This window comes from Ranitomeya imitator, chromosome 8 (genome assembly GCF_032444005.1).
Source record: "Ranitomeya imitator isolate aRanImi1 chromosome 8, aRanImi1.pri, whole genome shotgun sequence".
Lineage (NCBI taxonomy): Eukaryota > Metazoa > Chordata > Amphibia > Anura > Dendrobatidae > Ranitomeya > Ranitomeya imitator.
The window spans coordinates 152,279,739-152,304,987 of NC_091289.1; the positions used below are offsets into that span (position 1 = coordinate 152,279,739).

The following is a 25,249-nucleotide window of genomic DNA, read 5'->3' on the forward strand; positions in this document are numbered from 1 at the left end:
GACAAACATGTATATACTGAGGTGATGAGGTGAAAATGAGAGGTGTGAGGTGAAAATGAAAAGGTGTGAGTGCAAAATGAGAGAAGTGAGGAAAAATAGTGGAGTGATCAGAAAATGACAGATGTGAGGTTGAAATGACAAGTGTTAGGGGGGAATGAGAGGAGTGAGGGAGAAAATGAGAGGTGTGAGGGAGAAAATGAGAGATGTGAGGGGGAAAATGAAAGATGTGATTGGGAAAATGAGAGGCGTGATGGGAAAATAAGAGAAGTGAGGTGCTATAACTAACCACAGATATTTACTATGCCCAGGCAACGCCGGGCTCTTCAGCTAGTATATATACAAAGGATATATTACAAAGTATTGAGATGAAATTTTGTTTCTGACCAAATACTTATTTTCCACCATAATATGCAAATAAAATGATAAAAAAACAGACAATGTGATTTTCTGGATTTTTTTTTCTCAGTTTGTCTCCCATGTCTACCTATGATGTAAATTACAGACGCCTCTCATCTTTTTAAGTGGTGGAACTTGCACTATTGCTGACTGACTAAATACTTTTTTGCCCCACTGTACATATATATATATTTATTTATTATCTTTGGACAAAACCATTGGGTATGTGCACACGTTGCAGATTTGACGCTGCTGATCTGCAGCTATTTTCCATGCGGTTTACAGTACCATGTATACCTATGGAAAACCAAATCCGCTGTGCACATGCTGCGGAAAATACCATACAGATTTGCCGCAGTTTATTTTCCGCAGCATGTCAATTCTTTGTGCGGATTCCGGGGCGTTTTACACCTATTCCTTAATAGGAATCCGCAGGTATAAAAAATGTGAAATCCGTACAAAAACCGAGGTAAATCCGCAGGCAATCCGCAGGTAAAACGCAGGGCATTTTACCTGCGGATTTTGTCAGATTCTGCACGGAAAAATCCGCACAGGAATCCACAACGTGTGCACATACCCTTTATCTACATCAAATCAAAACTTGTTAGTCATAATTAGGAATATTCAGAAGATCAGGAAGGATCATATGCACTGCTATTATATTTCTCCAGTTTTCCCAGATTACTGAATGGTAAATCTGCCGTGAAAGAATCTTAAAGTCAAGTGTGACGCCCCAAGGTCCTGGTCATCACAGTGACATTGCTTTCCTCACGGAGAGAGTGATGTTACTTTTGGAAGTGATGAAAGATCTTCTTTATTAGGTAATCCCAATGCACACAACATGATCACACTCCAGGCCACAAGGGGAGCTTTTGATCCTATTCCTAAGTGACTCCCCTATATATATATTGGGGTTTGGAGGGAAAGTTAGAAAGATAGTGCCGGAGAGCAGACTGGAGCAGTCTGAGGCAGGAAGAACGTATGAGGAGCCGTGCAGCCAAGAGAAGGTGATGCAGATCCTGGACAGAGATACAGAAGGAAAGAACATCGTTCAGTGAGCGTGCAGGAGAGCTAAGCACAGGAGAGTGATATCAGGGGAGACCAGTTGCGAAGGAGCTGCCTCCCTCTGAAGCGCAGCTAACCGGTAGCCGGAATACCGAGGTTTTAAGGGACTCTACGACTTACAGCCGGCAGGACAGCTGAACTGCAAGATACCTGTCCACCCCAATACCCAGGAGGCACAGTGACGCATAGACCCTGGGTCATGATAGAGTCCCTGTAAAAAGGCTTGAGTCACCTGTCATACGGGATGTGTCCTATCCTATATGGGGGACAGAGAGAAGAACTGTGAGGACCTTATTAGAAGCCATAGGTAGTGAGCGACTACAACACCACCACGCTAGAGGAAGGCTTTAATCTCCACCTGGTAAAGGGGAACTCTGGATTCGCTTCCAAGACGGCCGGACCCTGCCTGTACCTGTGATCTGGTGTCCTGGACTGTGACTGCCTGAAGTCTTCAGTAAACCAGGTAAAGAGACTGCAAACCTGTGTCCTCATTCCTTACTGCGCCATTCACCATCTTCCATCTACACACCGGGAGCCATAGGGAGACACTTCACCTGTGGGAAGGTATACCATCTAGCTGCCATAACATCACCCCAGAGGACCCCTTAGAGCAGTGTCGGTCCCCACTGACGAAATACCACAGGTGGCGTCACAAACATAAACTTTATTCAATCTCCCTTTTACATGGGCGCCCAGGGCCACGGACCGGGTCGCCACCGTGACATCCCCCTGTGAACACTAGACCCGGTACCGGGTACCCCACGGCCCTGGCGTTAGTCAATTAGGTCAGTGTTTTACAGAGGACCTTGATTAAGGTTTTTTTTGTTTTTTTAAAGAGGACCATTAAAGTGGCCCTTTTTGCTCTTATTTTATTCCCGCTGCTCTCCTTGATATGACATTTTTTTTATTCGCCATACGGTTCCAGAGATATGGACCTTTTTATTTAGTGGTCATTTTTATGGTCTTCACCAATGTGATCATTGCTTCGAGTGACATGCCTGGCTTGATTTGTTCCAAAATTGATTTGTTTGTTCTTCTTGCCATCCATGGTATTGATAACATCCTTCTCTAGCACCACATTTCTAGTGTGCGATGTGACCATGAGCTGGAACTCCACACTACATTACACACTGTTAGGAATCGGTAATCTGCATTACTTGCCGATAATTCCTCCAGAGGTGGACAATCCTTTTAATGTGGTCTAGCCCATTTTAGTCACCAAAGACTACTCCAGGCACAGCATATTTTGGCAGTAAACAAAGCTGTCATAACATAGCTGTGTGATGCTACCGAAGATCCTGTCACAGTCTGCTAAAAATATTAGTTTAGGTTGTGTTTCTGCTGAAACACATGTGGCAACTGGCAGAGGAGACTTCCATCCACCCACCTCCTGCTATGCCACCTGAAGATATCCAGCTGCTTCCCTTTCCTCACATCCATGTTTATTCACTTAGCACTAAGTGCTCATAACTAAATCAGCCTGAGAAGATTAGAAACACAGGCCTTCAGAAGACCATTCCAAAATGATGACACAAGGACAGATTTTAGGGCAATATATGTTTTTCAGACATGTATGATGATCTTTGCTGTGAATTACTGTGTTTACCGGTGTATAAAGGACGGCGCTCCACCATGACCAACCGGGAATGGCAAGTGTTCACAATGCAGAACTAGAGCACTAGAATTAGTAATATTAAGACGTCTCTACGTCATATTTTTAAAGATTAAATATATTTTTAAAAAATCATTCCCGACCTCCCCTCTCTCCATAAAAATCAGTCAATGGGCAAATGATCAGTATTATTTTTATCATGATTTAGGGTATGTGCACACGTCAGGATTTCTTGCAGAAATTTTCCTGACAAAAACCGGACAATTCTGCCAGAAATCCGCATGCGTTTTTTTTTTGCGTTTTTGGTGCGTTTTTTCCCAAATGCATAGAATAGCGGGAAAAACGCAGAAAATCCACAAAATTAATGAACATGCTGTTTTTTTTACCGCGAGGCGCTTTTTTCGCGGAAAAAAATGCATCATGTGCACAAAACATGCAGAATGCATTCTAAATGATAGGATGCATAATGTATGCGTTTTTAATGAGTTTTTATAGTGTTTTTACCGCGAAAAAAAAATGCTAAAAAACCTGAACGTATGGCACATAGCCATACAGTTTCCAAAATCTTGGGTACGATTTAGGATACGGTATATTTGTAAAAAGAGTGATATATATTTTTTTTACTATACCCAGCTTTTCTCTAGCTAACCGCTCATAAGTGTTGCTCCAGAACTGCATCTGTTTGTTTTTTTCTTACTACAAAATGACTGCTGCTCCAATCCTCTGAGGCCGACTTCAAAACATCTGACTTTCAAGGTCTATGTACAGAGCTGTGGTTATCCAACTTCATACACTGTGAACTTATAGGGCTTGAGGGACTTGGTACCAGCTATTCGGTGGGGATGCCAGGTGTCAGACACACACAATCTAATAAGGATGACCTATTCTAAGGAAAGACTATCAATATCTTACTGCTGGACAAGCAACTTACTGAAATTTCCTAAAAAATTAACAATGAGGAAATAACATACATTATTTCGTTATATATCAGCACCAGCAAATAACCTTTATTAAAAGCAAGATTTGTGTTAAATACATTTTTAAAATTTGCGGGGCAATTTCCAATCACTCATGTCACCTGCATCTTAAAAACATCTCCAAAATTCCACCGTTTCTAACGTTTGAAACTGCAAAACCTCTTACGGTCGTTTTATTAATTCTTGTCTGGACAAGTCCACCTCTTTATTAATCAGTTTGCCTCTAACCAAACTTTCTCCTCCCGAATCCATCCTGAATGAGGCAGGGATTGTATTTCTGTCCAGCTGCTTCACCGATGCCTCTGCCAGTCATTGCACTGGTTGCCCATTCGCCACAGAAAACAATACAAACTTATCTTGCTCACCCACAAAGCTCTCCACAGTTCTTCACCACCCTACATCTCCTCCCTCATCTCTGTATCACCCCACCTGTGCTCTCCGCTGTGCAACTGATCTAAAGGTACCGTCACACTAAGCGACGCTGCAGCGATTCCGACAACGATCCGGATCGCTGCAGCGTCGCTGTTTGGTCGCTGGAGAGCTGTCACACAGACCGCTCTCCAGCGACCAACGATGCCAGTAACCAGGGTAAACATCGGGTTACTAAGCGCAGGGCCGCGCTTAGTAACCCGATGTTTACCCTGGTTACCATCGTTAAAGTAAAAAAACAACCACTACATACTTACCTTCCGCTGTCTGTCCTCGGCGCTGTGCTTCTCTGCTCTGGCTGTGAGCACAGCAGCCGGAAAGCAGAGCGGTGACGTCACCGCTGTGCTTTCCGGCTGCCCGGCGCTCACAGCCAGAGCAGAGAAGCACAGCGCCGAGGACAGACAGCGGTAGGTAAGTATGTAGTGGTTGTTTTTTTACTTTAACGATGGTAACCAGGGTAAACATCGGTTTACTAAGGGCGGCCCTGCGCTTAGTAACCCGATGTTTACCCTGGTTACCAGCGAAGACATCGCTGAATCGGCGTCACACACGCCGATTCAGCGATGTCAGCGGGAGATCCAGCGACGAAACAAAGTTTTGGACTTTCTTCCCCGACCAGCGATATCACAGCAGGATCCTGATCGCTGCTGCCTGTCACACTGGACGATATCGCTAGCCAGGACGCTGCAAAGTCACGGATCGCTAGCGATATTGTCCAGTGTGACGGTACCTTAAGACTAACATTGTTCAGAATCCGAACTTCCCACCTCTGTTTCCAAGACTTCTCTTGTGACAACACAGGGACATTATCCTCAATGGTCAGACCCCGACTCTATCTTTTGTTTAAAGTGTCTAATGAGGGTATGTAAAGAACATTGTAAAGGGAGGGAGAACAGGGTGACTTCGCCTTTTGCGATTGGTAAATTATTAGTTGTGTATAGGGGTGTTATCTGTCAGTGTAATCCTGTCTCTGATGATAAGGAGCCTGCTGAAAACTCTTAAAACTCTCTTTAAAAGGAGAGGAAGAATGAGACTAAAGAGGCTACTGTGAAAATTGCAAGATTACTGCTTTGTTGGTAACAAAAAAAACTGACTTAATAAAATAGGTAATTTTCTAATGATAGCTTCCCTTTAATGCTTTGTTGAAATTGTCTTGTAAAACAATCTGCTCATTGTAAAACTTCTAGTACAGTATGGTTATGTCATATATTAATAAATTAAAACTGCACGCTTCACTCATACTTCAGATTTTACTTGCTTTATTTTGTATGTCAGTTAAAAATGTAAAACCTAAATCTAATGCCCTACAGTAATAAATAAGACGACTCTACTGTGCAGGCAACACAAATGCTGACTGTTTCCCCGTGTCACGGTGCTGCCTTCCCCAGGTTCTTCAAACAATCTCTCACCCACCCAGATGTTAGAAAATTCTCTGTAACCTCCAAGCCACAAGACTGCCCATTGATGGACCTGCACATTCATCACTATGTATAACCTTCTCCTCTGACAAGTAAACATTGCTTTCACACTCTAATGGCCAACACTTAGCTTTGATAACTCCCTTTGATGCTAAGTTCTCATGGATTTCGCTGCTGATAGTTTGGGAGGGTGAATTGGTTGACTAAACAAAGTGAAGTTATACCTGTAGTGGTCAAACATTAACTTTTTAGAGACCATGTGCAGCCTTACACAGAAATTAACAGCAATTAATCCAAGTCTTTGTACTGAATGGTCAGCTGTGTTAAATGTCTAAGTAGGCGTAATGTTAGCCATACATATTAGATGGCCATTAGATGGCTGTCGGCCAAAAGATCGCCTGGGTGATAGCCGTCTCTGCCTTCTCTCCCATACACAGGACCGCTTGTTGAGCCCAGCACTCCTGCGTTCTCTAGAAGAAAGATGCTGACTGACAATTTGGCTGGTGGCTTATATAAGGGAGAACAATGCAATCGGTGGTCAGAAATCAGACATGCCTGATCGACATCTCTCCCGACCATTAGTTGGCCAGCACCAACATACAGATTACCAGTAGATATTCAATCGAACCTGTCAATATTGGCAGGTTCAGCCAACATAAGTCTAATGTACAGTATACTGCCAGCTTAAGGGGCGCAATACACAGTACATAGCTGTGGGTCGAATGATGGTTAGGCCAGGAGCAGATTTTCCCAACACCCATATACTTGCTCTACCTAACTCCTGCGATCTCTGCCAGACTCCTCTGAAGGCAAATCAGCAGTTCAAAACAGGATTATGTCAAGAAAGAGACATAAGAATGTCGGCAAAAACCACCGATATTGGCGGGTTTTGTTGTTGTTAGTGTAACGGGCATCTAGGCCTTAAGGGCACATTTACAGTGCCTTACGAAAGTATTCGGCTCCCTGGAACTTTTCAACCTTTTCCCACATATCATGCTTCAAACATAAAGATACCAAATGTAAATTTTTGGTGAAGAATCAACAAGTGGAACACAATTGTGAAGTAGAACGAAATTCATTGGTTATTTTAAATTTTTGTGGAAATTCAAAAACCGAAAAGTGGGGCGTGCAATATTATTCGGCCAACTTTAACTTAATACTTTGTTGCGCCACCTTTTGCTACGATTACAGCTGCAAGTCGCTTGGGGTATGTCTCTATCAGTTTTGTACATCGAGAGACTGAAATTCTTGCCCATTCTTCCTTGGCAAACAGCTCGAGCTCAGTGAGGTTTGATGGAGATCGTTTGTGAACAGCAGTTTTCAGCTCTTTCCACAGATTCTCGATTGGATTGAGGTCTGGACTTTAAGTGACACTTTTTATGGATATCTTTGAGAAATAGCTTTCTTCTTGCCACTCTTCCATAAAGGCCAGATTTGTGCAGTGTACGACTGATTGTTGTCCTATGGACAGACTGTCCCACCTCAGCTGTAGATCTCTGCAGTTCATCCAGAGTGATCATGGGCCTCTTGGCTGCATCTCTGATCAGTCTTCTTGTTTGAGATGAAAGTTTAGAGGGACGGCCGGGTCTTGGTAGATTTGCAGTGGTATGATACTAGTTCCATTTCAATATGATTGCTTGCACAGTGCTCCTTGGGATGTTTAAAGTTTTGGAAATCATTTTGTACCCAAATCCGGCTTTAAACTTCTTCACAACAGTATCACGGACCTGCCTGTTGTGTTCCTTGGTCTTCATGATGGTCTCTGTGCTTCAAACAGAACCCTGAGACTATCACAGAGCAGGTGCATTTATACGGAGACTTGACTACACACAGGTGGATTATATTTATCATCATTAGGCATTTAGGACAACATTGGACCATTCAGAGATCCACAATGAACTTCTGGAGTGAGTTTGCTGTACTGAAAGTAAAGGGGCCGAATAATATTGCACTCCCCACTTTTCAGTTTTTGAATTTCCACAAAAATTTAAAATAGCCAATAAATTTCATTCAACTTCACAATTGTGTTCCACTTGTTGTTGATTCTTCACCAAACATTTGCATTTGGTATCTTTATATTTGAAGCATGATATGTGGGAAAAGGTTGAAAAGTTCCAGGGAGCCGAATACTTTCGCACGGCACTGTACAATGAGCATCATTAAACAACTGCTAAAATGTTTGCTGATCTGTGGTCACTTAATAGCCTGTTTATACAGGACGCTCGTGCTTCAGATGCAAACAGATCTGTAATAGTGATACTAGCAGGTATGGCAAATTACCGCAGACTCACAGAATTGGCTGCAGTAGTCATGTGAATGATGGTCATGACGTCTCTGTGGCGGGAGAGACCCGAGTAGTGATACTGAAGTGGCATAGGATTGAATAGTTATTTTAACACATTTGCTGCCCTTAGCTCATTTTGAATAATCTTGGTTAACGACTTTAGCCTTGGGCAGGTTGACCATCTTTTCTCCTTCACATCAGGGAAATGACTGAAGACCCAGTTACTAGTCAGATTGTTTCCCCAACCTGCCGAAGTCGGTGAGCGTAACCACATTTTTTTTAATGTGCATGAGCCCCTTTATAATTGGAGCCATTTTCAACTTTATCCAAAAATGAAAGTAATTTACGGTATGTTTCAATTCAAAATGATCTTCTCAAAATGTTCAGCACTGGATGACAGTCGTAAAATCAGTACTGGGTCACTCTGATGCTTAAGATAGATTTGGAGTTACTATTTAAAGATATGAGGGGTCAACAAGTAAAACTGTGCACTTAATTTGCAATGGAAAAATATCTAAATGTTGCTGGGAAAGTATGGCAAAATCCACCTTTCTTAAAAGGGTTTTCCCAACATCATAAATAGTTAAAGTTTCAAAAGTGTTTGTAAAAACAAGCAACTTTCCAATTTGCCTTTGTTAAAAATCCTTTCAGTTCTAAAAATGGAGGCATTTTTAATTTCATTGTTTAGGACTTGTTTCCATAGTTAATGGCCTCCGTTACAGTCTATCATCGGTGTACAGTCTCCTTAGTAAGGAGTGCAGCGCTTACAAGCTCTTAGTTATAGAGCTTGCAAGTGCTGCTCTGAAGCTGGCTGGATCGCTGGATTCATTGGTATATTGTGCTCCTATGATGGTTACAGCATCAGTACCTGAACAGTTTTGGCCACTTGCTCATCCAAGCTGCTAGTTCCAAGGGTGCATTCACATTGTGTTTCACATTTCATTTGCCCCGTCGGGACTTGCAGCTGAACCCCACAATACAGGATTTGGACGTATGTGCCGATGGGGCCAGAGACTATAATGGGGTTGACAGAGTGAGCGTGCGCTCTCTACAGGAGACATACACCCAGACGCAGTCTACTAAGTCTGAGCGTCCGCCGACAGTAGGTGTACGCACCCAAAACCGATGCACCACAGAGCCCACTTTCGATCTGTCGGCACTATTATAGTCTATGGCCAGTCAGCACATACGTCCAAAATTTGTTTTGCTGGGGGTTCAGACAGAAGCCCTAATGGGGACACTTAACAAGACTATATGCTTACTGTATACTAGACCCCATACATAAAGTCAAATGTGTGTAATTTTCCTTAAAGACTACCTGACAAATTGGAAATAGGCTATTTATCCGCAGATATCGGTTAATCTGAAGGTAAATAGCATTTCAATGCTGTCCGGCCTCTACGAACCTAAAATGGTGCCAAATTCAGATCCTTAATGACATGAAACATCTTACTAAAAATCTAACACATTAGTCAAAGCAGTGGGGCAAGCGATTTGCATTTTAGAACACAGCCAAGTATTGCGTAAATCACTTAGTATAGAAATGGCAGAAATTTTGGAACGATGACAGTGATGTTTCACAAAAAGCATTGCGTCCAAGTCGGTGTGTTTTCTTTTATAAGCAGTTTTATAAACGGGCGATTGGTTCTTATCTGCCATCAGATCCTTTGTCTGGCAGCCGGGGTTGCTGCACCTTTGGCCCACACTCCGGTGTGACTCACGCCGGTAGATGATGCCCGGAATGTATGTTGTCCATTGCGTAATTTCTGTCTCATTTCAACCTGTCAGATTTGAGGAACACAGGCGCTACATCTATACGTGACAGCTAGAACGACCACGCTCAACTCGAAGTAACCAAAACAATATCTTTTGTTTTGACGCATGGGGAAAGTTTCTGGATTTAAAGAATTGTGCTTTTTTTTTCAAATGATAAAATAAAAATATAATTTTAGTATTGCTTGGAAATGCATTAGACAGGGCAGTGATGCCAGCTGCCTCAAACAGTGCGTATGTATTGGCAGGCACGGTAAAAAAAAGAAGGGAAACTTTTAAAAAGTCAATGTGCCTGGCCGCATACTCGCTGTCTGCCACCTTTCAGAATACAGTCCCGTATTGATAGATTGAGAACTTGGCATGTAAGTCACTCTGTAACATTCACAAAACGTCTCTTCCTGATCCCTATCCCTTAACCGCTCATCCCTATGCCAGGTTTCCGCTGCCAGAGACTAGTGTCTCATAATGATTTTTGGGTAATGCATTTATGGTGAAAAAAAAAAGAAAAATACAGCATGTTACATCAGTTCCGAAAAAGAAAAGGTTACGTGAAGCTTTCCATGCCATACAAAATAGTGAAACTGGAGAGGCTCCCTAGTAAAGATAGTAAATGGTAGCCTTTTTCTACGTTTTAAAGGGGTTCTCCAGTAATAACTTTTTTTTTTTAATTCCAAGACTTGCCAAGGCTAAAAATAAAAATGAGCTTAGCTCCACTCTCAGTCCCCGGTCATTGCTGACAGGTTGCAGAGGTGACATCAGGAGACATTTAGTTCACTGTATGAAGAATGCAAATTGTCTCTTCAGAGAGGAGGAGGACTAGAACTCTAGTGCCACCTATTGGAAGTAGCAATCCTAACAGTCAATGTTGACCCTTTAACGAGCCTTGTCACATGACTTAGGATAATAGCCAAACCAGAATCTCAATTTGCAGGCTTTAAGTCTCCTCACCTCAACATGCTTATCATGTCACTCTCCGCAAGGAGAAACAATACTTCTTGGATCCCGGTCAGACACCTCTCAATCAGCCAAACCAGATCTCCACTTTGCACTGACGAGTGGCGGTACCCCGAAACACAGTGTCTGCAAATTGAGATTCTGGTTTGGCTATTATCCTAAGTCATGTGACAAGGCTCGTTAAAGGGTCAACATTGACTGTTAGGATTGCTACTTCCAATAGGTGGCACTAGAGTTCTAGTCCTCTTCCTCTCTGAAGAGACAATTTGCATATTTCCCAGAGGAGCATTGCGGCTTTAAGTCTCCTCACCTCAACATGCTTATCATGCCACTCTCCGCAAGGAGAAACGATACTTCTTGGATCACTGTATGAAGAAGATAGAAGTTGATCTGCAGTACCAGGAGCGGCCACTAAGCAGTGTATGGAGCTGTGCTGTTCCACTTGTTACAATGTTTACATCCCGCCATCGCCGGAGGGGGATACCATCTGATTGGTGCCAGTGCTGGGTATGGGACCCCCACTGATCTGATATTGAAGACCAATCTAGAAGATAGATCATTTATAATTTGTAAAGCCCTGCATAATTTGTAAAGCGCTGCGGAATATGTTGGCGCTATATAAATAAAATTATTATTATTATTAATATAAAAGTAGTGGACAACCCTTTTCAATTACATATAGGATTCTGTAAGATATTTTCAGCCCGGCACTGCTGTAAATGAGAAGTAGATTCATGTTGCTGATGATGAAATATGTCCGTGCATTCGTGAAGATCTGTTTTTTGAATGACTTTGTCTACAGCAATGTAATCTGATTTAGCACAGATACTATAATCACTGTCACAAGACCAAGCAACCAACAAGATAAGGGCTTGAAGTCCAGTGTGCACACACAGCAGAAAGCAGCATCACACCAGTGCTGTTCCTGCATGCAGCGCTTACTGCCATTCATCTACAATACAATCAATACTGCTCAATGTATAAAAACAACTAAAGAAAACACTAAAAGCATCAAACAATTAACTTCATGGTTAATCTGAAAGCAGCACAATGATAAGAGTAACAAATATATAATGCACTGCATTGTAATCAGCTGCAAGCAAAGGGACCCCCGAGAGATTGATAAAAGGAATCGGTCATCAGGATTATACTTCCCAGTCAGAGGGAAGGATAAAATAGGGGCACACATAGGGGAGGGTCCCCGCACACACGCTTAGGGGAGGGTCTCCACACACACTCAGGGGAGGGTCCCCACACACATGCTCAGGGGAGGGTCCCTGCACACGTGCTTAGGGGAGGGTCTCCACACACACTCAGGGGAGGGTCCCCACACACACGCTCAGGGGAGGGTCCCCGCACACGCTCAGGGGAGGGCCCCCGCACACACTCAGGGGAGGGTCTCCGCACACACTCAGGGGAGGGTCTCCGCACACACTCAGGGGAGGGCTCCAGCACACTCAGGGGAGGGCTCCAGCACACACTCAGGGGAGGGTCTCCGCACACACTCAGGGGAGGGCCCCCGCACACACTCAGGGGAGGGTCTCCGCACACACTCAGGGGAGGGCCCCTGCACACACTCAGGGGAGGGCCCCTGCACACACTCAGGGGAGGGCCCCAGCACACACTCAGGGGAGGGCTCCAGCACACACTCAGGGGAGGGCTCCAGCACACACTCAGGGGACTGCTGACCAGTCAGCCTCTTTAAATTGGACAATTCCTTGAAGTATAAATAAATTATTGGTGAAAAGTGAACAAGCAATGAGAAGCTAAAATAATTCAAGAGGTATAGAGGACGGACCACTTTGTAATCAATTGTAAAGTTAGTACAAAACAATACACTACAATATCTCATCATTTATGGTCATATTACGTCTATTAGAAAAGGTAATTGAATTCTAGTGATGTCACGTGGTGATAACATGACAGATCACCACCTGACATCACTAACAACTGACCGAACACTCACCGGAAGAAAACATAAGCAGAATATAATGTGCATGGAATCGCTATTCGGTTAATGACACCCATTAAACCAGAGGTCAATAACATCATGTGCAGTAGCAGGAAGCCCTCGCCTATGTCGGAGCGTGCCAGTGGGTTCTGCTTCTGGGCAGTGCCGGGTGAGGTTCTGCTGTGCACCGGCTCTACGCTCCCTGCAGTGGATCTGCCCGCTGCGTGCAGAAAGATGTCACATAAATGTTCCAACTGAATTAGGAAAACAAAAGTGACCAGAAATGTTATAAAACTTTAGATGTAAACTGATATTTCTGATAAACCGAACAAAACTGTCACAGCTTGTACCAAATCTGCATGTGATGATCTGCGTGCCTGCACTCATGAGGCTATGTTCACATGCAGCATTTTTGCAGCTTTTTTTGTCAGATTTTTTTTACTGCAAACAAGCTGCAAAGTTTTATAGCACCAGCAAAAGCTATGAGATTTCAGAAATCTCATGCACATGCTTGGTTTTTTTTGGCCGACTGAATTTGATAACGGCAGCATTTTTAAATCTGCAGCATGTCAATTCTTTGAGCATTTTTTCATTCATAGAAAGCAATGAGAAAGTGGAGGAAAAAAAAGCTGAAAAAAGCAACAAAGGTATTTGCAGCGTTTTTGGTGACTAAAACTAACTTTAACAAGAATATACTGTAGACAATGTAATCTGCAACCAATACGCGATGCAAAAAAAAAAAAAAAGTGTCAAAAACGCTGTGAAAACAGCGCAGAAAACCTGTGTTTTGAATGCAGCGTTTTTGACTGCGGGAGAAAAAAAAATGCAGCAAAAACGCTGCTTGTGAACATGGCCAGAGAAATTGAAAGAAAAACAAATAATTTTTGGAATCTGGAGATGTATCCATCAAATCTTTAATGTCTTGCAAGTGCTCAGCACATTAAACCATTGCAGAGATCACCTGCCTTTATACCAAGTCAATAAATAAAAGAGAAGAAAAGGAAGGAGAAAAAGGAAGAAGAAAACAGGACAAAAGTGAAAAAGGAGGAAAAGAAGGAGGAAGAGAAAGGAGAAAATGAAGGAGGAAAGGGAGCAAAGCAAGAAGAAAAAGGAGGAAAAGAAGGAGGAAGAGAAGAAAAAGGAGAAAATGAAGGAGGAAAGGAAGCAAAACAAGTAGAAAAAGGAGGAAAATAAGGAAGAGAAGAAAAGGGAGAAAATGAAGGAGGAAAGGAACAAAAAGGAGGAAAACATAAAAAAGGAAAAGAAGGAGGAAAAAAAGGACGAAAAGAAGGAGGAAAAGAAGGAGGAAGAGAAAGGAGAAATGAAGGAGGAAAGGGAGCAAAGCAAGAAGAAAAAGGAGGAAAAGAAGGAAGAGAAGAAAAGGGAGAAAATGAAGGAGGAAAGGAACAAAAAGAAGGAGGAAAAGAAGGAGGAAAAGAAGGAGGAAAAGAAGGAGGAAAAGAAGGAGGAAAAGAAGGAGGAAAAGAAGGAGGAAAAGAAGGAGGAAAAGAAGGAGGAAAAGAAGGAGGAAAACAAGAAAAAAAAGAGAAAAAGAAACAGAAGATAACGATCTGGTATTTGTAAACCTGGCTTTCCCTTCAGGTTAGTTCGGCACTCAGGTGCAGGCATTCGGTGGGACACTTGCCCCCCACCCATAGCATCAATGCGTAAGATACCACAAGTAAGCTTGGAACAATTTGTCGATCAGCGCTCGGCATCTCTGGGGAACGTGTAACAAGGAGGCAGCCATACCCTGTAATGCGATGAGATACAGGGCAGCAGTGATGGGAGATGGTGCTAGTAGGACCAGCTGTGGCACACGGAGACGGTGCGCGCCGCCGCCTGCTGCACTGAGCAGAACGTCTTATATGAAACAGGTGAAAGATGACGGAGGATTTATTCCATTGTAAATTACAACATTTATATCCAATTTCCTTCTAACTTTATTGGGATAAAGACCCACTTCCCTTCTGGGAACACGTATGAGCCTGCAGGGCGACACCAGCAGCACACGAGCGTTCCCACCAGGATGTTATTGTGCAGTTTATGCGTGTTTTGCGGTGTACAGCAATTAACATAAACTAAGCAATCCACATTACATCACGCCATATGGATATATTAACCCCCTGAATGCTGCTCACTGTGCTGGTCAAGTCTTCCGCATAATACTGAACTCATCTAACACCGGCAACCTTTGTAGAACCACTGGTTCCAGCATTACCTTCCAGAAGGACCCCTGATTGACTAGTTAGTTGTGCAGCATTGTAGCTGTCCATAAATCGGTTAATCAACCTGTGCTGCATCCGGCTCAGCTAACGCACAACTCTCATTCCCAAGTGTACTGATAACGGCCGGCTGTCACTGTGACTAGGGGATAATGATCATAGATAAATCGGCCGATACAAAGCGTTCCCCGTACAATCCAATGTGTTACGTATTAGGTGCGGATTGTAACCGTAGATTTCAAAACTGAAATTTTGCATCTAAAATTTTCCGCACTTTTTCATGCATTTTTTAGCAGTTTTTTTGTTGCACAAATACACCAAAATGCAACAGAGCAACATCAGAGGTGTATCGTGTGGATTTACAAGTCCTCATTGAAATGAATGGGTAAAATATGCACCAAAAATGTGGGTTTCCACAAAAGAAACCGACAAGGATGCAAACGTGAAAGATTTCCCAGTGGATTCTGCGCTACAAAAAAAGCAGCAAATGGATGACATCAAAGGGATTGTCCAGAGAAAACAAGATCGCACCTATATGTACGAGAAGTGATAACTTGCTGACTGGTGGCTGCTCCACCGCCAGGACCTCTGCCATCAGCAGATCGGTCGGATACTTGATCACTGCTCCACCACCAGGACCTCTGCCATCAGCAGATCGGTCGGATACTTGATCACTGTTCCACCGCCAGGACCTCTGCCATCAGCAGATCGGTCGGATACTTGATCACTGCTCCACCACCAGGACCTCTGCCATCAGCAGATCGGTCGGATACTTGATCACTGCTCCACCACCAGGACCTCTGCCATCAGCAGATCGGTCGGATACTTGATCACTGTTCCACCGCCAGGACCTCTGCCATCAGCAGATCGGTCGGATACTTGATCACTGCTCCACCACCAGGACCTCTGCCATCAGCAGATCGGTCGGATACTTGATCACTGTTCCACCGCCAGGACCTCTGCCATCAGCAGATCGGTCGGATACTTGATCACTGTTCCACCGCCAGGACCTCTGCCATCAGCAGATCGGTCGGATACTTGATCACTGCTCCACCACCAGGACCTCAGCCATCAGCAGATCGGTCGGATACTTGATCACTGCTCCACCACCAGGACCTCAGCCATCAGCAGATCGGTCGGATACTTGATCACTGCTCCACCACCAGGACCTCTGCCATCAGCAGATCGGTCGGATACTTGATCACTGCTCCACCACCAGGACCTCTGCCATCAGCAGATCGGTCAGATACTTGATCACTGCTCCACCACCAGGACCTCAGCCATCAGCAGATCGGTCGGATACTTGATCACTGCTCCACCACCAGGACCTCAGCCATCAGCAGATCGGTCAGATACTTGATCACTGCTCCATTCATTCTCTATAAGGCTGTCGGAAAAAGCTAAGGCGACGCTCAGCTCCACAGGGTGTGAATGAGAAGCGATCGATCATGGGCACTGCCAGTCTATTCTCACAGGGATCTGTTCTGCCGATCAGTGCGGATCCCAGAGGTCGGATCTCCACCGATCACCTATACTCTGCATGTTTACATACTTAGGCTATGTTCCCATGATGACTTTTTGATGTTGCAGATTTTCTGCACCCATTAAATGAAAGGTTACTTGCATTTTTTCGAAAATATGCAGCGTAAAAAAAAAAAACTCCACAGAAACTCATTGTGGGAATGTAGCCTAACTGTGCCGCATAATTGATCACCAGAAACCAAATTAGGGAAGCAATAATTAATCTGAAATTATACTACAATCTTATAATCCATTTAATTGGTACAGTTTAGTAGCCACCAGGGAGCGGCTCACAGCGCCCCCCATTGTGTGGCTCATCATCGGAGCCGTGGGTTATGCGCTTTCTTCAATATGACATCTAGAGTCAAACAAATCCTGTCCTACATGTTAAGCCCTTGTCCTACAGACAGGAACATGCCAAGATTTGTGTTTCTCCACCATGATCGTGTTACATCCTCAGAGCTGAATACGGCTGACATTGCTGCAGAGTATACACAGAGGCAGCAGAGCCGAGTTTGTCGCCTGGCACCACGCGGTGTAATAGGGCTCGTCGTGTACCCTACTGTAATCACGGACATCACACTGCACAAAGCACTCGTCTGCAGGGTCCACAACACATTTTGTGGTTTCTGATTTCTTGCACAGAAGCTGACAATTGACATTACCTGCATTCGACGTTCGCCAGCAGAGGAGAAGACACGCAACGAGAAACCGCACAGCCCTCATGTCGTCCTGGTGGGATTTTCCTTACAATCGCTGCAGTCCACTGAGAAGTTTTCCCCCTTATTTGTTATCTTATTTTTCTACGCCGGAGCCTTCTGCAGCCTGGGAAGGAAAGAGAAGAAAACTAGAATCTGAAAACATCCTGCTGACATATCCCACCCCTCGCTCCTAGCAGGACAGAGCGCAGAACATGGGCACACACTGACGGGCACACACACTGACGGGCACACTCACTGACGGGCACACACACTGACGGGCACACACACTGACGGGCACAACCGTGCAGAATGACAACTGCATGGAGGATGCAATAAACAGCGCAAACATCAGAAGACGTGAATCAGATCCACAGCAGCACAGTGTGAGCAGCAGCAGCCAGATGCTGGGAGCAGCCCTCACCAATGTTACACCAGTGTCATTGCTTGCCCAGTGGCACACTTACCCACAGCTCTCAGGCACAGGCTGTCCAGCACCTACTGCCAGTTGTCAGTTCCCACTGGGCTGAAGTTTCATACATCTCCGGCTCTGGGACACTCCAAGCTGCAGAGAGGAAAAGAAGGGGGCTGGCTCTACTTCTCCCCGGGGTGGGGTCTGACATGAGCCTGTACTGTCCCATACTGTTACAGCAGCTGTCAGCAGCCTGGCAGGAGACCCACTATCGCCATCTAGTGGACATATTTACTATGGCAGCTAACATACCATTTATATAAGATCGTAGCTTGGCTGTATGGACAATAATCTTAGGGTTGTGCACCTTTGGGAACAATTTGTGTATACACAAACACACATGCACGCACGCACGCACGCACGCACACACACACACACACACACACTATATTATTGTATTGTAAATACACTGCTCAAAAAATAAAGGGAACACTTAAACAACAGAATATAACTCCAAGTAAATCAAACTTCTGTGAAATCAAACTGTCCACTTAGGAAGCTTCACTGATTAACAATCAATTTCACATGCTGTTGTGCAAATGGAATAGACGACAGATGGAAATTATTGCCAATTATCAAGACACCCTCAATAAAGGAGAGGTTCTACAGGTGGGGACCACAGACCACATCTCAGTACCAATGCTTTCTGGCTGATGTTTTGGTCACTTTTGAATGTTGGTTGTGCTTTCACACTTGTGGTAGACGACTCTACAACCCACACAAGTGGCTCAGGTAGTGCAGCTCATCCAGGATGGCACATCAATGCGAGCTGTGGCAAGAAGGTTTGCTGGGTCTGTCAGCGCAGTGTCCAGAGGCTGGAAGCGCTACCAGGAGACAGGCCAGTACACGTGGAGGGGGCCGTAGGAGGGCAACAACCCAGCAGCAGGACCGCTACCTCAGCCTTTGTGCAAGGAGGAACAGGAGGAGCACTGCCAGAGCCCTGCAAAATGACCTCCAGCAGGGCACAAATATGCATGTGTCTGTGCAAACGGTTAGAAGCCAACTCCATGAGGATGGTCTGAGGGCCCGACGTCCACAAATGGTGGTTGTGCTGACAGCCCAAAACCATGCAGGATGCTTGGCATTTGCCACAAAACACCAGGATTGGCAAATTTGTCACTGGTGCCCTGTGCTCTTCACAGATGAAAGCAGGTTCACACTTATCACATGTGACAGACGTGACAGAGTCTGAAGACGTCGTGGAGAGCGATCTGCTGCCTGCAACACCCTTCAGCATGACCGGTTTGGCAGTGGGGCAGTAATGGTGTGGGGTGGCATTTCTTTGGAGGGCCGCACAGCCCTCCATGTGCTCACCAGAGGTAGTCTGACTGCCATTAGGTACCGAGATGAGATCCTCAGACCCCTTGTGAGACCATATGCTGGTGCAGTTGGCCCTGGGTTCCTCCTAATGTCAGACCTAATGTGGCTGGAGTGTGTCAGCAGTTCCTGCAAGATGATGGCATTGAAGCTATGGACTGGCCCACCCGTTCCCCAGACCTGAATCCAATTGAACACATCTGGGACATCATGTCTCGCACCATCCACCAACGTCACGTTGCACCACAGACTGTCCAGGAGTTGGCGGATGCTTTTGTCCAGGTCTGGGAGGAGATCCCTCAGGAGACCATCCACCGCCTCATCAGGAGCATGCCCCGGCGTTGTAGGGAGGTCATACAGGCATGTGGAGGCCACACACACTACTGAGCATCATTTCCTTGTCTTGAGGCATTTCCACTGAAGTTGGATCAGCCTGTAAATTCTTTTTCCACTTTGATTTTGAGCATCATTCCAACTCCAGACCTCCGTGGGATATTAGTTGTGATTTACGTTGATAATTTTTAGGTTTTATTGTTCTCAATATATTCCACTATGTAATGAATAAAGATTTACAACTGGAATATTTCATTCAGTGATATCTAGGATGTGGGATTTTAGTGTTCCCTTTATTTTTTTGAGCAGTGTATATATATATATATATATATATATATATATATATATATATATATATATACACACACACACACAGTATATATATATATATATATATATATATATATATATATATATATATACACACATGTACATTTACAAAGTACTTTTCACCCCAAGTACATGGATTTAGTACTAATAAAAGTTTTGCACTGTTAAGCTTTTACAGGCTCTGTGTTTTCTTGCACTTTATTTATTATTCTTGGCGTATAGAGGGCTATCATATTCCGCAGCGCTTTACAGACATTATAATCACTTTGGGGCTCATAATCTAAGTTCCCCATCAGTATGTGTTTGGAGTGTGGGAGGAAAGTGGAGGAAACCCACGGGGAGAACATACAAACTCCTTGCAGATGTTGTTCTTGGTGGGATTTGATCCCAGGACCCCAGCGCTACAATGCTAACTACTGAGCTACCGTGCTGCACATGAAATTTGAATGTGATCTGTGGTCATAAATCAACTGAGAGGAGCTCAGAAAAGAGAGATAAGAGCTGTAAACTCTCCCGTAATATGGGAACAAACTCACTGATAGAGTCTCAGTTAAGCCTCCTTCACATATCTGTAGAAAACACATACATAAAATACCAGTACCGGTGTCATCAGTTTGTTCCATCAGGGTGTCCGTTTTTACCAGTGTGTCATCCATGTGTCCGTTTTTACCATCAGTTTGGTTATCAGTGTTTTTCCAGTATGGATAAAGTAAGAAATTACAAAGCTTCTCCTATACTTCACAATGTTAAAGGGAATCCGTCACCTATTTTTTTGTATATAAGCTTCGGCCACCGCCATCAGGGGCTTATCTACAGCATTCTGCAATGCTGTAGATAAGGCCCCGATGTATCCTGAAAGATAAGAAAAACAAGTTCGATTATACTCACCTGGGGGGTGGTCCGGTCCGGGGCCTCCCATCTTCATGTAATGACATCCTCTTCTTTGCTTCCTGCTGCGGCTCCGGCGCAGGTGTACTTTGTCTGTCCTGTTGAGGGCAGCGCAAAGTACTGCAGTGCCGGGAAAGGTCCAAGAAGCCCAGCGCCTGCGCACTGCAGTACTTTGCTCTGCCCTCAACAGGACAGACAAAGCAAGAAGCAAGGAAGAGGACGTCATCGCATGAAGATGGGAGGCGCCGGACCCGGACCTGTGATGGCCATTGGACCGGACCACAGCGGGACCGCCCCTGGGTGAGTATAATCTAACTTGTTTTTCTTATCTTTCAGTATACATCGGGGGCTTATCTACAGCATTACAGAATGCTGAAGATAAGCCCCTGATGGCGGTGGCTGCAGCTTATATACAAAAAAGTAGGTGACAGATTCCCTTTAACCCCTTTCTGACCTCGGATGGGATAGCACGTCCGAGGTCAGAACCCCCGCTTTGATGCAGGCTCGAGCGGTGAGCCTGCATCAAAGCCGGGACATGTCAGCTGTTTTAAACAGCTGACATGTGCCCGCAACAGTGGCGGGTGAAATCGCGATTCACCCACCGCTATTAACTAGTTAAATGCCGCTGTCAAACGCTGACAGCTGCATTTAACCGGCGCTTCCGGCGGAAATGAGCGCATCGCTTACCCCCGTCACATGATCGGGGGTCAGCGATGCTTCTGTATAGTAACCATAGAGGTCCTTGAGACCTCTATGGTTACTGATCCCCGGTAGCTGTGAGCGCCACCCTGTGGTCGGTGCTCATAGCACACCTGCATTTCTGCTGCATAGCAGCGATCTGATGATCGCTGCTATGTAGCAGAGGTGATCGAGTTGTGCCTGCTTCTAGCCTCCTATGGAGGCTATTGAAGCATGGAAAAAGTAAAAAACAAAGTTTAAAAAAAAAGTGAAACAAATAAAAAAAAATATAAAAGTTTAAATCACCCCCCTTTCGCCCCATTCAAAATAAATCAATAAAAAAAAAAAAATCAAACCTACACATATTTGGTATCACCGCGTTCAGAATCGCCTGATCTATCAATAAAAAAAAGCATTAGGGCTCATCTCCACTTGTGTGAGAAAAAAACGGTCCGATTTACGGACCGAAAAAACTGATGTAACGTCTGCGAGTGCCATGCGAGTGCCATGCGAGTGTCAAGCGATTTTTTTATCGCAACATCCGTATGACATCCGTATTGCTGTCCGATTTTTACGCATGGGTCTCCTTTGAAAAGCTGGTAATTCAGCGCAGAGTACAGTAAAATCACAGTGACAGGTTAGATTAGAGTAGATATATACACATAGAATAGGTATATATACATATATATATGTCAGGGAGACACCTATATATATATATATTTATATTTAATGCAGCGCTAGATAGCTTTAAAGCTGGTAATTCAATTACCGGCTTTTGCTTTCTCCTTCACAAACCCGACATGATATGAGACCTGGTTTACATACAGTAAACCATCTCATATCACCATTTTTTTTGCATATTCCACACTACTAATGTTAGTAGTGTGTATATGCAAAATTTGGGCGTTCTAGCTATTATATTTAAGGGTTAAATGGCGGAAAAAATTGGCGTGGGCTCCCGCACAATTTTCTCCGCCAGAGTAGTAAAGCCAGTGACTGAGGGCAGATATTAATAGCCTGGAGAGGGTCCACGGTTATTGGCCCCCCCCCCTGGCTAAAAACACCTGCCCCCAGCCACCCCAGAAAAGGCACATCTGGAAGATGCGCCTATTCTGGCACTTGGCCACTCTCTTCCCATTCCCGTGTAGCGGTGGGATATGGGGTAATGAAGGGTTAATGCCACCTTGCTATTGTAAGGTGACATTAAGCCTAATTAATAATGGAGAGGCGTCAATTATGACACCTATCCATTATTAATCCAATTGAAAGAAAGGGTTAAAAAATACACACACACATTATTAAAAATTATTTTAATGAAATAAAAACAAAGGTTGTTGTAATTTTTTATTTAACGCCCAATCCACTCAGTGAAGACCCTCGTTCTGTGACAAAAAAAATAAAAATAAACCAACAATATACTTACCTTCCACAGATCTGTAAAGTCCAACGATGTAAATCCTTCTGAAGGGGTTAAAACATTTTGCAGCCAGGAGCTTTGCTAATGCAATGCTACTCCTCGCTGCAAAACCCCGGGGAATGAGTCTAAATATAGATCAATGAGCTATATTTAGCTTCATTTGCGGTGAGGCGCCCTCTGCTGGCTGTTCATAGATCGTGGGAACTTAGGACAATCAGAAATAGCATGAGTGGAATCACCACAGTAGAAACACAGACCATTCAGACGTCTGTATTCCTGCCGTTCAACTCTAGTCATAGTCCTATCGCACTGCATAGGCTCAGGTTTAACCTCAGGCAGTACCGCCAAATGGTGCACAGATTTACGCTCGCGCAAGCGTCGACCGATCTGAATGGCCAAAGACAAAGACTCATTCAAACCAGCAGGCATAGGAAATCCCACCATGACATCCTTAAGAGCCTCAGAGAGACCCTTTCTGAACAAAGCTGCCAGCGCAGATTCATTCCACTGAGTGAGTACTGACCATTTCCTAAATTTCTGACAATATACTTCTATATCATCCTGACCCTGGCACAAAGCCAGCAAATTTTTCTCAGCCTGATCCACTGAATTAGGCTCATCGTACAGCAATCCGAGCGCCAGGAAAAACGCATCGACACCACTCAATGCAGGGTCTCCTGGCGCAAGAGAAAATGCCCAGTCTTGAGGGTCGCCGCGCAAAAAAGAAATAATAATCAAAACCTGTTGAATAGGATTACCAGAAGAATGAGGTTTCAAGGCCAGAAATAGCTTACAATTATTTTTGAAACTTAGAAACTTAGTTCTATCTCCAAAAAACAAATCAGGAATAGGAATTCTTGGTTCTAACATAGATTTCTGATCAATAGTATCTTGAATTTTTTGTACATTTATAATGAGATTATCCATTGAAGAGCACAGACCCTGAATATCCATGTCCACACCTGTGTCCAGAATCACCCAAATGTCTAGGGGAAAAAAAAAAAGTGAACACAGAGCAGAAAAAAAAAAAAAAAAAAAAAAATTGATGTCAGAACTTTTTCTTTCCCTCTATTGAGAATCAATAGTTGGATTAAGGAGGCTCCTTGTACTGTTATGTTTGCTAATGACAGGTGTTATGAAGGATATCCAGAAACACAGTGTGCTTAGCGATCAGAGCGCACACAGTGATCTGACAAATACCCAAAAATACAAGAACGAGCTCTGAGACGTGGAAACTCTGTAGACTGCACACCTGATCCTATCCTAAACACAACTAAAAGCGGCTGTGGATTGCGCCTAACAACTACCTAGGCAACTCGGCACAGCCTAAGAAACTAGCTAGCCTGAAGATAGAAAAATAGGCCTGACTTGCCCCAGAGAAATTCCCCAAAGGAAAAGGCAGCCCCCCACATATAATGACTGTGAGTAAGATGAAAAGACAAAACGTAGGGATGAAATAGATTCAGCAAAGTGGGGCCCGATATTCTAGGACAGAGCGAGGACAGTAAAGCGAACTTTGCAGTCTACAAAAAACCCTAAAGCAAAACCACGCAAAGGGGGCAAAAAAAAACCCACCGTGCCGAACTAACGGCACGGCGGTACACCCTTTGCGTCTCAGAGCTTCCAGCAAAACAAAAGACAAGCTGGACAGAAAAAAAGCAACAAAAAAGCAAAAAGCACTTAGCTATACAGAGCAGCAGGTCACAGGAACAATCAGGAGAAGCTCAGATCCAACACTGAAACATTGACAAGGAGCAAGGATAGCAGCATCAGGCGGAGTTAAGTAATGAAGCAGTTAACGAGCTCACCAGAACACCTGAGGGAGGAAGCTCAGAAGCTGCAGTACCACTTGTGACCACAGGAGTAAATTCAGCCACAGAATTCACAACAGGCGCCTCACCGCAAATGAAGCTAAATATAGCTCATTGATCTATATTTAGACTCATTCCCCGGGGTTTTGAAGCAAGGAGTAGCATTGCATTAGCAAAGCTCCTGGCTGCAAAACAAAATGTTTTAACCCCTTCAGAAGGATTTACATCGTTGGACTTTACAGATCTGTGGAAGGTAAGTATATTGTTGGTTTATTATTTTTTTTTTTGTCACAGAACGAGGGTCTTCACTGAGTGGATTGGGCGTTAAATAAAAAATTACAACAACCTTTGTTTTTATTTCATTAAAATAATTTTTAATAATGTGTGTGTGTATTTTTTTAACCCTTTCTTTCAATTGGATTAATAATGGATAGGTGTCATAATTGACGCCTCTCCATTATTAATTAGGCTTAATGTCACCTTACAATAGCAAGGTGGCATTAACCCTTCATTACCCCATATCCCACCGCTACACGGGAATGGGAAGAGAGTGGCCAAGTGCCAGAATAGGCGCATCTTCCAGATGTGCCTTTTCTGGGGTGGCTGGGGGCAGGTGTTTTTAGCCAGGGGGGGGGCCAATAACCGTGGACCCTCTCCAGGCTATTAATATCTGCCCTCAGTCACTGGCTTTACTACTCTG

The 25,249-nt window shown here is 44.1% G+C and overlaps 1 protein-coding gene across 2 annotated transcripts in view; it reads right to left on the reverse strand.

Moving 5' to 3' along the window:
• TGFBR3 (transforming growth factor beta receptor 3) overlaps window positions 1-17,890 on the reverse strand; it is a 276,475-nt gene extending 258,585 nt beyond the window's left edge. Inside the window, exons 1-2 of one of the 2 annotated variants that reach the window (XM_069737555.1) lie at window positions 17,771-17,890; window positions 17,271-17,430 (exon numbers count right to left, since the gene is read on the reverse strand). In XM_069737555.1, the coding sequence (XP_069593656.1) occupies window positions 17,271-17,331 (61 nt within the window). In that variant the 5' untranslated portion in view covers window positions 17,332-17,430; window positions 17,771-17,890. The remainder of the gene's footprint in view (window positions 1-17,270; window positions 17,431-17,770) is intronic. The other variant, XM_069737556.1, reaches the window with a different exon arrangement.
• Window positions 17,891-25,249: the final 7,359 nt, after the last annotated feature.